This window comes from Enoplosus armatus, chromosome 11 (genome assembly GCF_043641665.1).
Source record: "Enoplosus armatus isolate fEnoArm2 chromosome 11, fEnoArm2.hap1, whole genome shotgun sequence".
NCBI lineage: Eukaryota > Metazoa > Chordata > Actinopteri > Centrarchiformes > Enoplosidae > Enoplosus > Enoplosus armatus.
In genome coordinates, this window is record NC_092190.1 from 24869573 (window position 1) to 24886208 (window position 16636).

Genomic DNA, 16636 nt, shown 5'->3' on the forward strand with positions numbered 1-16636 from the left:
TTATTAAATAAATGTAGTGAAGTACAAAGCACAATATTTCCTCAAAACTGTGCTTGAGTAAATGTAATTAGTTACTTCCCACCACTGCAAAAATAACTAATCATTAACTAATTAATGAGCAATCAGCTTTGTTTTATAGTTTCACAAGAGTTAATTTACCCAGAATGCATTGGGAGTTACGGCTGCTGAAAATGATCAAAAGCTTCATCATTATTAAATCTGTCGATCATTATTTGAATTAATCGCTCAGTTAAATGTCAAATGAATCATTATTAAAACAGACACACACACACAAACACAAACACACCTGTCGTGTTTGTGTTTTCAGATTGAAGCTGCTTTAGTTCAGATTTACAGAAACTAAATGACAAAAACCTCATTAACTGATTATTAACCTCATTATTAACTGATTATTAACCTCATTCTGTCGTCGTTCGTGTGACCTTTGACCTTGACAGAACTCTAAGTATCAGGAGACACATGTCAACATGTTGACTGCAGCAGAGAACTCTTCATCATATTCTTCATATTATTAATACTCTAGTCTTCTATCACGCTCTCGCCCTGATCTCTCAATCCTCTCTGTATCTGCAGGTCTCAGGACTGTCCCGGTCCTCAGGACTGTCCTGGTCCTGATTCCAGTCCCGGTCCTGATTCCAGTCCTAATACTGAGTCAAATAACAACATATAACATATATTTATATGTGTGACTCAGTGTTTCTGTCAGTTTTAACAGTCTGGAGTTTTGGACAGCAGGTGGCCTCGAAGCAAACAAAGGATCACAAATGGATCTGGTTTTATGCAGCTGATGCTGATCCAGTAACCCGACTTAAGGACTCTGGCTTCGTGTACGAGGACACTGTTGTGCTGAAATAGGAGAGGGACAGACAAAGTATTATTGTGGTGATGGCATTAAGGGTTCCTTCGTTGGACTTCAGAGGTCTAAAACCAACAGACCGAGACCAGAAGTAGAGTTCGACCGATAAATCACTTGATATTAGCTCATCACAAATGTACTGATATTAATGTATATCTCAGAGAAATGCCGTGTCTCCTTCAGTTTGTCCACCAGAGAGCGCTGATGAGTTCACTTTTAGCAGCGTCCAGACTGAAACGTCTCATCAGCTGCTGGATGGACTGTCATGAGATGTGGTTCAGACCTTCATGGTCCCCTCAGGATGAACTGTAATGACTCTGGTTATCTTCTGACTCTTCATCTAGCGCCATCATCAGGTCAACATGTTCATGTGTCCAATAATTTGGTTTACGACCAAATACCTGCAGAACTGATGACATTCATCAGCCTCAGCTGGACTCTGTGTTTACTGCTAATCAGCTAATGTTAGCATGCTAACACGCTAAACTAAGATGGTGAACATGGTAAACATTATACCTGCTAAACATCAGCATGTTAGCATTTAGCATGGCTGTAAACTCAAATATCCCACTCAGTACATGTTCATCACAACGTTATGTTTGTTTATGCAAAAACATGAATATGAGCCGATTTATTTAACTCTCAGATATATATGTCTGTAATACTACTGCTGTAACCAAAAGTACACTAAAGTATGTGGACATGTGCCACAACAACAACAACAACAATCTGAAGCCAAAAGAAAGAAAATGAACATTAAATCAGTCCAGCTATTCATGTCAGGTCAGAACCTCATTGACAATTCACATCTTTCTGTCTGCAGTCAAACTCTTTGAGAAACGATTTATTTTCAAGTCCAAAGTCGTTTTTGTGACAAACAGTTTCCAGAACACTTTGTGTTTTTACATAAAAACACTGAGCATGAAGACGATGAGCTTCTTAAAAGGAGCTGCTTCACTGGAGACTTTCAGGGCTTTAATCTGTGGTGTGAAGTAAAACAAAGTCCGAGGAGGAGGGAGAGTCAGGGAAACCAGGCCTTAAATGGAAGTGTGGGAGAGGAGCCATGAAGCGCTCTGAACCGTTTTATACCAGAACATCCCCCTCCACCTCCCCCATCATTTGTCTCTGCTGTCAGCGCAGATCTGTTGGTTAAACTCTGCACTGTGTGCCTGTTACTTTCAGGTCAGTTCAGTGAGAGAAATTAGCATTGCATTCTGGGAGGTGGACCAAAATTTAGTCTGCTTTTTATCTTTTGTGAAAATGTGAGTTAGGTATTAACTCCATAGTATATTTCTTTCTTTCTTTCTTTCTTTCTGTTGTGTTAAAGGAACAGCCAAAAACTTTAGGATTTGGTTAGCCTAGCTTAGCACAAAGACTGGAAGCAGGGGGAAACTGCTAACCAGTGTAGCAACAAACAGCTAGCACAGCCATCAATATGTTACATAAGTTCATAGGTAGTTGATGTTAGATAGCTGCAAAACGTTAGCATATCTAACATTATTTTATCTTTTTGTAAATCGTTATATGTATATACATGTTTAGCCAAGCTTAGCACAAAGACTGGAAGCAGGGGTAACTGCTAGCCTAGCGCCATAAAAAGAGAACAAATCCATCTTCAAACACCTTCCAACAACTCCAGGTATGTTACTGAGTCATTCAGAGTCACTTGAAGAGTATTTAAGTTTCCAACCTTTTTGTTTGGTGAGCACTTAAACCAAAGTCTGATATATTTTCCTTGTTTTATCATTTTTACTGGCCTGAAGATGTAAAACTATCAATATTTTTCACAAGAATGAGGACTAAATAGAAGACTAAATAGATCATTTTGTGTAGCAGAAACCCCTAAAATGAATCTCCCAGGTTCTCCCGCCTCTAGACAAACACTCATCCAGTCTAGTAAAGAGCCAGTCATCCTTTGGGAGTTACCATGGTAACCAGTGCCTCACCAGCAGTCTCACCAGATTACACGTCAACATCCAAGCCGTAACTGACGGTTAACTAAGCCCCGCCCCCCTTAGTTACAGTTGCTAACCTGTAAATATTTACATAAACAGTTTACAGAGAAAACAGCAGTAGATTTACCATCAAGACTTTTATCATTTAAGAAACAACGGATTCTAATTTCAGACAGAAGGAGACAACAATAACGTCTTATGTTGGGTCAGCAGCTGAAATGAAAACTGTTACAAGCAGAGTTTATCAGCTGTCGCTATCTAGCTAATTAACTTAGTGAGTTGGTGAAAACTCCCTCTCTGTTTGTATTGTTTCTGTTGTAATAGAGCAGTCTGAGTTCAAACTTCAACAAATCTAATAAAGATCAGGACAGTGGAGCTAACGTTAGCCTCTGATAGCATCCACGACAGACTGCCACACACTGGATGATCCAGTCCTGAACAGGTAGCCCAACACACTAATTTAGTAAGCTAATGATATGCTAACTCTTGGCCTTGGAAGTAATGTTCTATTAATGCTGTAGGTTGTAAACTAGTTAGCTGGACATGCTAACGTTAGCAGCTTACATTAGAGCAGATAAAAACACTGTTTAATCTGTTCCTGAAATCTTGCTCGTGTCTCTGAGGACCGCTCCATGTACACCTGCTGTCACTAGTTACTGTTGCTAAGCTGTGATTGGACAATCACTGCTAGAGGGAGGGGTTTACCAAACAGCTGTGACTGTAAAACAGACTCAGTGACATAGAAGTGCCTGAAAAACCAAACTAACATGGAGCTAAAGTTGGTCTTCAAGGTAATTCAACTTGAATTTAAAGGGTATTATTGATTTTTATTTAATTGATTATTGACCATGCACACAACCAGCTCATCATACATCCATCCCATACGAGCATTAGTCAGATGAAAGATTAGCAGGTGAGATGTGCCAAAATGTCCCAGAATGCCCTGATCACTACACTGTACACTTCACTGCACAAACTGACTCCTTCAAAATCCACATTTCCAACCAAACACTGAGTGAGACACCAGAACAACAGGACAGCCGTCCTCCTCCAAACATGAACATCCCTCCCATGAGCCACCCAGAGCTCTGTGTCTACTTTCCTACACTTTAAGTGTTAAACGAACGCTTCATGTAGTTCCCTAAATGACTCCTGCCTGATGCCTGATGGTACATGATCATAACCAGGACACTGGACTGCATGTAAGACCACCAACTACAGCCATTAATCCAACGCTGAGGTATGCACATCTCCAACACACACACACACACAGGACGGATTAAGAGTTGGATCATAAAGATAAGCGCAGATTTTCCACTGAGCTGCTGAAACATGTCTGAAATAAAAATCGAACACTCAAACTGTGATGAGCTGTTTGTATTGAAACTTTGCAGTCGCCATGTGATCCAGCAGAGGGCGCTCTTAAAACTCACTCTCAGCCTGACCTGTTGACCTGATCTAAACTCAGCTCATCAATAAACATGGCGGAGGACACCAGCCAGCAAAGCTGATCAGACATCATCTGAGAGGCAGAGTGAGGGAGTATTTACATCACCTGCACGACCAGGAACCAGCAGAGCGACGTCACCTGTACGACCAGGAACCAACGGAGCAACATCACCTGTACGACAAGGAACCGACAGCACGACGTCACCTGTACGACCAGGAACCGACAGAGCGACGTCACCGGTATGACCAGGAACCAACAAAGCCACGTCACCTGTACCACTGGGAACCAACAGAGTGATGTCACCTGTACCACCGGGAACCAACAGAGCGACCTCACCTGTACGACCAGGAACCAACAGAGCAACATCACCTGTACGACAAGGAACCGACGGCACGACGTCACCTGTACGACCAGGAAGAAGCAGAACCACCTGGACTTTTTGAAATAGCCCTTCTGTGATTTTGAGATTTGGAGACTTTTTCTTATTCTCACATTCAAATTCTCGCAATGTGACTGCAGCTACAAACCAACCAATCAGAGTAGAGCAGGAACTGACACAGAATAAACTGGCTGACCCTGACACAATAAACTTCAATATAAAAAAACTAAACTAAATACTAATTCAAGATTCATGATGGATTACTTATATGTAGATTTTATCATCATTTTATTCATTCAGAGTTCAGCCCTGAGTCGTGCCTGCAGGCTGCATACAGGCCCAACAACCTTCACCAGTTAGCCTGCAAGAGCCTGGCAGCAGACAGACAGACGGAGGACAGAGCCATGAAAGGCTGATGAGAAAATGTTTATGGTCCACTGTGGGGTGGGGGGGTACAGGGAGCGGCAGGGCTGATGGGAAACGTGGTCTTAATGTGGAGAGCGCTGGTTTACTGTTGTCGAGGTGGGACTAATCATCTGACAGTGATGGTTTCAATGAGTGTGTGTTTTGGTGTGTGTGTGTGTGTGTGTGTTGGTGTGTGTGTCTGTGTGGGAACCAGTGATCCCAGGCTGCAACTCCTTATTGGGACAAAAGGAAAGAGGCTGCAGCTGCATATTTTGGAAACTCACTCTCGGAGGTTGGAGTCGCCTTCTTGGACTTCTTGTCAGCCGGAGAGTTTTCTGCCGGGTCTGCAGGAGGACGAGAGACACAAACAGACACAGAGAGAGAGTTTAAAATCTGTTTCTAATAGAGTTGAGGACATAGTTTATGGTACACAAGGGCGAGACAGATGCGTAACTACACGTTGCTTGTAACAGCAAAACAGCTAGGACAAGAAGCTGGTGTCAAGTTGATCTATTAATCAATAATCAATACTATTTGTTACTAAATGAAAAAACTAACCAAACTTCAAGAATCAAAGAAATAGTTTTGACAGAAATTGTAAAAAGTGGACGTTTTAAATGAATCCAGATGTGGAAAATCACTGCTTCAATACGAAATAACTGCAAATCAAAACATAAAAACTCTTTTATAAGAATATTCAAATAGACAGTAACATGATGTTCTATTCGTGGAACAACACACAGAACAGATGTTTACTCATATTATATCATATAAATATCACAGCAGTTAGATTTGACTGAAAACTGCCTCAGCCGTACTTTGAGCTGAATGCTAACAATGCTAACACACATGTTTCCAGGAATGTAATTGGGAGATGTTTGATAAAAACCCAGTTTGTGTTGATTTATTTTAATTACAGGAAACAGACAGAGACTGCAGAGGAGGACAGGAGGGCTGCTGGTGGGTGGGGGGGGGGGGGGTTCTTTGCTATGTTCTCTGGCAGTTCTGCATGCAGTTTATAGGAATGTACATATGGACACAGGTATTCTGTGTTCTATTCAAATTCATTGCTTCTAATCAATAATGTGTTTGTGAGTTTTGACTGAAATGGATTATTAGCTGAATCAAAGACAACATGATTGTAATTGAGTTTTGTACATTTCTCCCATTATGAGAAAGAAGCATATCAGAGTTCACTGAGGGTGCAGATGTTTTTGAGTTGTTTTTAGACAATGCAGGAACTTTAAGACAGACTTTACTTTGGTTTGCAAATGTTTTCATAATGAATTATGTTTTTGAGAAAAATGTCTTGATTAACAGCCAAATTAAAGACAAAATAATTCAAAATAAGAATAAGTTGAGATGGAGTTTTACTACTAATATTTAATGTCAGTGCAAACCAAGACATGTTTAAATCTAGCAGCACATCAGAGTTACAGTTCACTGTGGCGGTTTTGAGTCGTTAACAACAGAATTGACTGAGCAATGCCTGTTCGAGGACAGGAAATGTTTGTTTACATCATTTTAGTCACGCTTTGATGAATAAAGTTTTGACTGAAATCGTCATGACAGACTGAGGAAGAGGAACAGCAATGGGTGTTTCTTAAAATGAATTTAAACTTGGTGTCTTGATTAATAGCCAAATTAAAGCAACATTATACTATTAATAACTATTGTACCTTAAGTGCATAAAACTTTACGGCACTGAAATGTGACAAATAAACTTGATTGACTGAATTATAAATAAGTTAAGATTCACTATGTGTTTATAATGAAATAGTTTGTAACTTTCTCCCATGACAAAGGAGTTCACTGAGGGTGTAGAGTTGTACATGACTGTTTTTTCCTGTCTAGACAGGAAATGTAAGAAATAAGATTCGACTGAAAGCAAAAGAACAAACTGAGAACGACGGTTTTAAAGACAATAAACAGATAATGATGAATTAGTTAAATTAATAATATATAATGTCCATACACAGAAAGGAACCTTAAAATCACAGATTCCTGAAGGGGGTTTTGTGACTTTCTTCAGTATGAAAAACGATGACGATTGGTGTAAACGTTTGAGTTTCAAACTAAGTGTACATGCTATTTAAAGTGTTCATCCTCTGAGAACAAACCGACCAATGAGCAATCACTTCTTCTTCTCTCTTGATTGTTGTTCCTGCAGCTGGATTCGGATGCAGATAAAGTGTGTGAACGGTTATTTGATATATAAGAAGGTGTAAACTAATTCTGGATATAAAAGTAAAGTTCTTACCGTCGACTAGAACCATACAGGAACATTCAGCTACGCCTGCCGGACTCTCAGCTCTGCATTTATACTGGCCTTCATCCTCTGGTAGAGCTTTGTCTATGGTCAGGGAGCACAGGCCGCCTGCAACACAATACAACACTTTTTCCTTAAGTACAAGTATTAATACCATTCTGAAAAAATACTCCACTACAAGGAAAAGTCCTGCATTGTAGTGTTGCTGTCCTGTGAGAACCACGTATCTCTACAAAGTCGACTTTTCCTGTTTTCAGCTTTGATGCATCTTCCAGCTGATCCGAGAAGGCTTTAAATCGTTTATTTAGCTGAAGAAGGAGGAGGAGGAGAATGTTCTCAACACATGAAGGAGCTCTTCATCCTTCACTTCATCACTAACATCTGAAGATACATGGTTTTCACGGGACAGGAAGTAACTAGTAACTAAAGCTGTCAGACAAATGCAGTGCACTAAAAAGTACAATATCTCCTCTGAGATGTGAGATGTGCAGAAGAAGTATAAAGAAGCATAAAATGGAAATACTCAAGTAAAGTACAAGTACCCTGAATTTGTACTTAAGTAAAGTACTTGAGTAAAAGTATGCAGTTCCATTCCAACATTGCCTGTCTGGTTTATGTGTGAACCCGCAGTTGAACTTTTAGTGAAACCCTCGTCTTCTCTTCCTCTCTGGGAGTCAGATGGTCAGATTGATACTACAGCCAGCAGCTGGTTAGCTTAGCATGAAGACTAGAAACAGGGGGAAACAGCTAGCTCTAAAGCTGATGAACGTGTTGCATCTTGTCTGTTTCATCCGAACAGAAACTGAAGTCTGAACTGAATCTGTTTGGGTTTCAGTCTGCTGTTCAACAAAACCTTTAAAGATGTTTCACAATCAAAGAGAAATTTAAATTCCCATAATTTTTCGTAAATATAAACTATCATGATGCAGGTACCGTTTGAGTGACAGAGCCAGCGTTAGTTAGCCTAACTAGCTGCCTAATGTTAGCTTAGCTGGCTAACGTTAGCACTGAGATCTGCTGCAGTTCTATACATGATCTCAGTGTATAAACTGAATCTTTCAGAGCTGCTCTCAGTCAGTTAATTAACAGTTATGAAGATATCCAGCTGTGCCAGCTGTGGTTTGGAGGTCAGCGAGCGTCTGAGCAGGAGGAAACAAAACAGAATAATTTACTGAAAACATGAAGGTGCTTCTGTCTGCACACCGTGAACATGTCACTGTGTTTATCTACTGATCGTTGTGTCTACAGTTTCTGTGTGTTGATCAGCAGTGATCTGATTGGTCGGTCCAGATGCTGAGCTCTGGACTCTGGGCAGAAGATAAAACATGTCTTCCTTTGAAGACATCAAAATGTTCCAGAAACTACGTTAAAAGAATTATTTGAAATGGGAACAAAGACTGAGGGGATACCCTTCAGTGTTTATCTCAACAACAACACCGTCGCTGTGAGACTCCAGCTGTCTGAGGACCTCACAATGACCTCTAACCTTTAACATGCGACATGAGTCCTCACTATGCATGATAAACAAACACACACACAGTGCTGGATCAGGGGCTGTCCTGCAGACTGAAATAACATGAAGGGGGATTACACACACACAGGGAATCCTCAGGCAGTGTCCTCATTGGTTCATGAATAAAACACACACACACACACACACAGACACAGACACAGACACACACACACACACACACACACACACACACACACACGTATGTACAGATATAGCAGCAGGTCTTTACAGTGTTAGACCACAGGACATCACTGTGTGTGTGTTTCCATCTTTGTGAGGACATTTGTTTTTTCATTACCTTACATCAGACAGTCCTGAAGCTTCAGTTGATGGGTTGTGATTGTTTGGTGGGAAAAACCCAGCGCTGGAGGAAGTACTCCTTACTTCTTATTACTAAAGTAAAAGTACAACATTGGAACAATACTACTTCTGAGTGATCCGCCAACCAGAAGTGTCTACAGTGACGTGGTTAACTTCAGACATTTAGAGAAACTGACTGCAGACTCTGTGATGATTAAAATAGATGCTGATCAATGGAAACAGCTTCTTTCTGACTCCACCCCTCCAGTTTGTGTATGACATCACTGTGACATCACCGGGCCACAGACCACATCATGCAGCTGTTTTGACAGGACCAGGAAACTGATCTACATGTAGAAAAATCAATGGAGCTGAAACAATTACTTGATTAATTGATGAGTCGATTGACAGGATATTAATCACCAACAAATTTAATCATCTATTAATGATTTTTAAAGCAAACGAAAGCAAGAATTTTTCTGGTTTCAGTTTTTAAAAAATTAATATTTTCTAGTTTTCTTTGTCTTTTTTGATACTTAACTAGGTAACTCTTTACTTCAACCCCCCCCCCCCTTTCATTATCAATTCGTTTTTCTTGATTAGTCAATTAACCATTCACTGAAAAATGTTCCAGTTATTACATGTTTATATACTGCTTATAGGTGATAAATTGGGATAGCCAAAACAAGACATTTAAAGACATCAACTTGGACAGACCAAATGATTACTCAAGAAAAATGAATCGACGATGAAAATAATCTTTAGCTCTCTCTAAAAGCTGCTGTCCCTTTAGCCAACAGTAACAATGAAGTAACAAAAAACTCGGTCCTCACAAGTACAATAAGACAAACGTGTGTGTGTGTGTGTGTGTACTATGTAAAGCGATCTGTTCACATATGAAATACCAACAATGTCTGACGGCACTGTCACACATCACATCCTGTCTCTCTCTCTCTATTGTTTCAGATCTGTTTTCTATTAATAGAGCCTCAGTCCTCTGAGCTCCATCAACAGTTGGTTCAACACTAAACGTTTCTCCTCCTCCTTTACTGAACCAACACTGTTGTGTCCAAACTTCAGTCCCTGAATCTGAGAATCTAGAATTTAAATAAAGTTGTGTGAGTTTGACTGAACACTTTATGTTTCTCTGTGCGTGACCTCTGACCTTCGTTGGCGAGGACGATGAACTTGGACGGCTTGATGGTCTTCCCGTCCAGCGTCCAGGTGATGGTGACGTCTGCTGGTCCAGAGGCGGCGAGGCGGCACTGCAGCCGGAGCCGCTGCCCGTCCAGCACCGTCACATCACTCAGCTTCTCCACGAACTCTGCCGCCTTCCCTCCTCCTCCTCCTCCGCTCTTCTTCTCGTTAATCCCTCCGTCCACGCAGTTGTTCACTGCCATCTTCCCGCTCTCCCCGTTCTTCTCGGGGCTCCCTGGCTTCTTCTTGTTGGCAAGGACGGAGCGGAAGTCGGCGGCGTTCTTTCCGGGCGTCTCAGCAGGTTTGTTTCCGTTGCCGGCGGCGCCCTTCTTCCCCAACACGGCGCGGAAGTCGACCTGCTGCGGGGAGTTCCCCTTGCGGTCCTCCTCCGTCTTGGCTTTGACGCCCTTGAGGTTGGCCTTAAAATCCATCTGGTGGCGGTGGCGGTGCTCGGCGGTGGTGAGGCCGGCCTCCCTCTGCTCCTCTTCCTGGTTGTTTTTGGTGTTAAAAGCTCGGCGTCCGAGAAGGGAGCGGAAGTCGAGCTGCTGCGCCTCCCTCTGTCGCAGCTCCTCTTCACCGCGCTCCCTGGTGTCCCCACAGCGTTTGAGGAGGCCTCGAGGAGCGGCGGCGGGAGAGTCCTGGTCACCCTCCTTGTGCAGGTGCAGGAGTTGCTGGTTCTCCTTCTGCTCCTGGTTGGCCTCCTGCCACTGAAGACTGACACCACTGCTGCTGCTGCTGCTTCTCTGCTCCACGCCTCCTCCTCTTCCTCCTCCTCTTCTGGTACCTCCACTCAGCGCCGCGGTCCCACCAGCTGCTCCTCCTCCTCCTCTTCCCCCTGATGCAGGGCTGGACGAACGAGCACAGAGACAGATGGAGTGAAAGAGAAAGAGAGAGAGGGGGGAAGAGAATAAACAGAGCTGGGTTAAAGCCCCCTGGGGCCAGAGGCTCCGCCCCCCTACAGCTGTGGGGTGGGGGGGGGGGGGACCTCAACTCAAAATGTCCACGTTACATCACAAGTGACTCGACTGTCCTTATATGGGCATAGACCCAGACCAGCCTGAACACACACACACACACACACACACGTAAACACAAGTGAAACTGGACTCTGAGGACACACTCCTTAATTCCCAGTCGTCCCAGTTACTTTATTTGACTGGGAGTTCACTCTTCACTCTTCCTCCCTTCTCGGTTCATTCTGCTCATTTTTGTTATTTTGATTTTGTTTTAAAGTTTCAGATTATTTTTGCAAACTTCTGCAACAAAACTCACTTTTTCACGTCCATCTTCCTCCAACACACACACACACACACACACACACACACACAGATCAGAGTGTAAACAGTGTGTCCAGCTGGGAGAGAGAGAGGAAATACTGGCTCTGATTGGTTTGTTGATATGGATGGATTAAAGAAGCTTTAGGGAATCTGTGGATATAGGACAGACAGGCAGACAGACAGACAGGCAGACAGTCAGGCAGACAGGCAGGCAGGGAGACAGACAGGCAGACAGACAGTCAGGCAGGGAGACAGACAGGCAGACAGTCAGGCAGATAGACAGGCAGGGAGACAGACAGACAGGCAGACAGTCAGGCAGACAGACAGGCAGGGAGACAGACAGGCAGACAGTCAGGCAGGGAGACAGACAGGCAGACAGTCAGGCAGGCAGACAGTCAGACAGGCAGGCAGACAGGCAGGTAGACAGACAGGCAGGCAGACAAGAGTCAGGCAGACAGTCAGGCAGACAGACAGACAGGGAGACAGGCAGACAGGGAGACAGGCAGGGAGACAGACAGGCAGACAGTCAGGCAGACAGACAGACAGGGAGACAGGCAGACAGGGAGACAGGCAGGGAGACAGACAGGCAGACAGACAGGCAGGGAGACAGACAGGCAGACAGTCAGGCAGACGGACAGACAGACCAATGGACAGGGATGAGTGAGTGAATTAATAGAGATCAATGGATAGACGGGGCAAAACAAACAGTTAAGGATGAAGAGTAGAATGGAGTGAAATAAACTTCAGGATGAAGAGGAAGATGAGAGGATAAACAGCCTGTTTTAACTTCCATACTGATGATGTTATTTCAATACACGGTTTCCTGTTTACAAACAACACAGTGTAGAAAACTCATGTTCACAATGTCATAACTTAAACATGGATATTCTCAGTATTTAGAAACTTGGTGGAAACCAATAAAATCACTGTTTGTAGGTGAATTTGTGCATGGCATCTGTCCTCACATCATTAGCTTTAAAAAAGTAAGTAACCTAGAGCATAAAAACATTAAGACAATTAACAACATTAGCATCAATAAAGTAAGGTGAGCAAAAAAGTTACGTTAGCATTACTAAGGTAAGCTAAAAAAGTTACCTGGCAATAATTAAGTAAAGCATGAAAAAGTAACACTAGCATGACGTAGGCTTATGAAGTAACGTGAAATTCCAGGCAAAACTTTACTCAACAAACTGTGTCAATACACGTAATACTTAATAAGTGTTAGCCGCTAGTGGGGTTAATAGAATATCGATATAGAGAATATATAGAATAAGTAAAACAGATCAGAGTTAGGTGAATGAAGTCTCACCTGTTGTCTTCTCCTGCTTGTCCTCCTCGTCCTCTCGCCCTGTCTGTCTCTCCATCAGTGACAGACAGACAGGCCACAGCGCTGCACTCCCCAACATTGTTCCTGACACACAGACAGGCAGAGGTCAACAGCACTTCAACCGAATATCAGCCGGTTTTTAACCAAACATTTTCTGATGACATGCCAGTACCTTTTGAGTTTTCTATGACTTCACATTGCTACACAGCTTCCAGTGATCTACATATACTGTGACATTTTATAGGAATACTAGATACTAGTAAGTATTCATAACTATTACTGTAGCAACATTTCTGGTACCCAGATCCTAAATATTCCTTGTACCTTACCTTGCACTCCGCTGTCACAACTGTCCCTAGTACAGTAGCAACGAGTAAAAGACATTAAGATACTTTCTAGTTTCTAGTACACGTGCCCTACCGACTACCCTACTAAAGAACATTTTAATATTCTCTGGTACCCCACCCCCCAACCTACCCTACCACAGAAAGTGGCATATGAATTATTTTATTTCTTTGTGCCCTTTCAACCAGACAAAGTGTTCTACATCCTTTTAAAATATGTTTAAAACATGTTCCAGTATCCTTCTAGTTTTCTTGTACCCTAGCATACTATGTAGTGCCCTTCCTTGTACCCATAAAAGAAAAAATGAAACACTTCAAATATATGAACACCTTCTTAGTACCCAAGTACCCTTCCTAGTATTCTCTGCAGCGCCCTTCCTAGTACCCAAGTACCCTTCGTAGTATTCTCTGCAGTGCCCTTCCTGGTACCCAAGTACCCTACCTAGTATTCTCTGCAGTGCCCTTCCTAGTACCCAAGTACCCTTCCTAGTATTCTCTGCAGTGCCCTTCTTAGTACCCAAGTACCCTTCCTAGTATTCTCTGCAGTGCCCTCCCTGGTTCCCACGTCCATGACATGTATGCATGGACCGTGTGCACCGACTGCACAATGTGGTATAAACAGAAAATATTTCGTTTTGGGGTATATCAGGAATCTTAATACCCTACCTACTCCCTCTTTTATGGCCTTCTTCAGAAGCCTAATAGCATACTTGTGATTTATATTTATCTCCATGACTAGTGGAAACAATATGTGAAGAGGTGGATGGATAGATTATGCATGTGTTTATGGAGGGGGGAGGGGTAGTGTTTCCTCTTTGAGTTTAATCCTCACTTCATCTGCATACTGTACATCATAGAGGATTATTTTAGCATGTCGCTGTCCACAAAACATCTGCTTCTTTGTATGTTTTGGTCAATTTATGTTGACTACAACTTACATAGATATGGATATATACAGATATAAAGAATGTGTTGATCTCTCACCTCAGGGTGATCAGGTAGTCTCCAGCGTGATGCTTTTTAACTCTCCTGATGAAGAAGAAGAAAAGAAGAAGAAAGAGAGGGAGTATTTAGGCAGTATCAACTCAATATTGAACCCTGTTAGTCCAGGATCTAAAGATGGCTTAGTCTGAAATCGTCTTATGTGTAAATGGTTGACCTGATCAGCAGTGAGATGACGTCCTCTTTCTGCAGCAGTTCGAAGTCTCCTCCGGAGGTCAGAAGTCGGCTCAGGTTGGCTCTGGTCCAGGTGTACTGGGGGAATGGGTCTCCAGCGATGGCACAGGACAGGAGGACATGTTGACCCACAATGGTGCTCACTGGTTTGGGTTTGGTGATGAACCAGGGCTGGACGCCGTCCTGGGGCTCTGCCACAAAACCACAACCATAAATATGGTCAAAACTATAATGACACCTGTGGGTATAACCAGTATTAATCATTTATCTATATATTCATTGTTTGTCCTGTTTTTTGTCTTCCTTCTTGTTGTTTTACTCATTGTTTCATTTATTTATAGGTTTCAATATATTTAGTGTTGTCTGTCTCACTGTCTGGTTAAGTTTCTTGTAGCAGGAGATCCAAAAAAAAGTGTCATATGTTTTCTGTTCAATGGTGATTTGTAAATTAAAACACATTGATCACAAAAATCTGTTGAATCTATACTTCATATTATTTGCACTATATGATACAGTACATCATGTAGTATTTGTCTCTTGTTACCTAACTGTTACTGTTCTCAGGGTTCCACTGCCTTTGTGACCATAAAGTGAACAGATGATGCATGAAAAGAGGTCTGCAGTTTGCTGTTTACTAAGTTTTATGCATCACTAACTCGTCCTGACGTAGATTAGTTGTTACTAAATATTTACAGCTTCTAACTGCAGCTGTAACTGTTATGTAGCTAACTGACCCAACTAACAAAGCTAATGTTAGCATGTTAATATCTGAGCCGTTTGGAGTGAAAGAGACATTTTCACATACATTTTACTAAAATAACTCAACAGACCTCCAATTATGAAACGTTATGCTAATAACATTTGACTAGTTAGCTAGTTCCATTAGCTTAGCATAATCAAATATTTCTCTCTCATTCTAAACTGTATGAATACCACTAACTCTGAAACACACAGATGTCTCCATGTCTGCAGACAGAAATAAAACTAATACCTACTTCTACTACCTACCTTCTTTTCAATTACTAAGATTTATCTTTTAGCCTCCAAAATGTAGTTTTTGGAAGTTATGCTAGCTTGTGATGCTACAGTGACTGTTTGTTTACGTACTTGATTGGACAGCACTACAGATGTTTCCTAGCAACAGATTTACGCATCCCTAAAGTCTACTAGCTGAGACATTTCTTAAGTTTTAATGGTACAACCTGATTTAGTGAATCAGGACCGTTTGAGGAACATTAAAGGAGCGTTAAAGGGACGTTAAAGGAAGGAGTTATGTTCAAACTGAGTGAAGATTTATTGATGATTTATGAAGAGCTGCCGCAGTAGTGTGTGTGTGGTTACCCTCCACAGTGAGTTGGGACTGGGTGTGGTCCTCTCCGTACTGGTTCCAGGCCTGGCAGCTGTAAGTCCCAGTGTCCTCGGGGAAAACCTCCTGGATCAGCAGAGTGCAGCGGTTCTCCTCCCTGAGGAGGTGGAAGTCCTCGGACTCCGCCACCTCCTGCCCGTCATGGAGCCACATCACCTCAGGAGGGGGGTGACCTGAGGACCACAACAACTTCATCAATACATCTCAATCAATACTCATCTATAAATGAACAAAACCATCACAAAACACTCAAATTCAAAGTGATTCTTCCACTGAGGAGAATTAATGTGTTCAGTAAACTTGGGGTCCGGGGTCTCATTAATAAAACAGTGCGTAGGATCCAGACTACAAGTGTACATGTGCCAAAACAAAATCCGACTTATGAGACCGTGCGTAGGCTCACCTGCAGGCAGCGCTCCCTTTATAAACCAGTCCACCTGGAAATGTGTGCACGTGGATCAGCCACGTGTCCCGCCCTCCACACGCCCACATTCAACCAGAAATGGTCAACGCAGAGCAGTACATGAATATTGATGCATTTAAATGAGCTGCTGATGGACGTCACGGTGACTTATGGCAGAGTGTGTGTGACAGCAGTCTGTTCACTGCAGCCATTTTAATGTTATTGTTAATGTTTGATGTAATGATGATGATGAGATCTTCATCAGTTAGTTCCCCTACAGTCCGGCCCTCTCGTCTGCTCCGGGGATGTGATGGAGACATTTATGGCTCTCTACAAGCACAAGTACAAATAACCCTGCCGGTCTGCATGTTTCTGATAACGTGGATCTATAATTAATA

At 42.4% G+C, this 16636-nt stretch overlaps 1 protein-coding gene across 1 annotated transcript in view; it reads right to left on the reverse strand.

Annotated features, from left to right (window-relative positions):
* mylka (myosin, light chain kinase a) overlaps positions 1-16636 on the reverse strand; it is a 54850-nt gene that overhangs the window by 19064 nt on the left and 19150 nt on the right. Inside the window, exons 14-20 of the mRNA XM_070915107.1 lie at positions 15811-16008; positions 14453-14660; positions 14278-14322; positions 12932-13033; positions 10314-11191; positions 7327-7443; positions 5351-5410 (exon numbers count right to left, since the gene is read on the reverse strand). Of these exons, the coding sequence (XP_070771208.1) occupies positions 5351-5410; positions 7327-7443; positions 10314-11191; positions 12932-13033; positions 14278-14322; positions 14453-14660; positions 15811-16008 (1608 nt within the window). The remainder of the gene's footprint in view (positions 1-5350; positions 5411-7326; positions 7444-10313; positions 11192-12931; positions 13034-14277; positions 14323-14452; positions 14661-15810; positions 16009-16636) is intronic.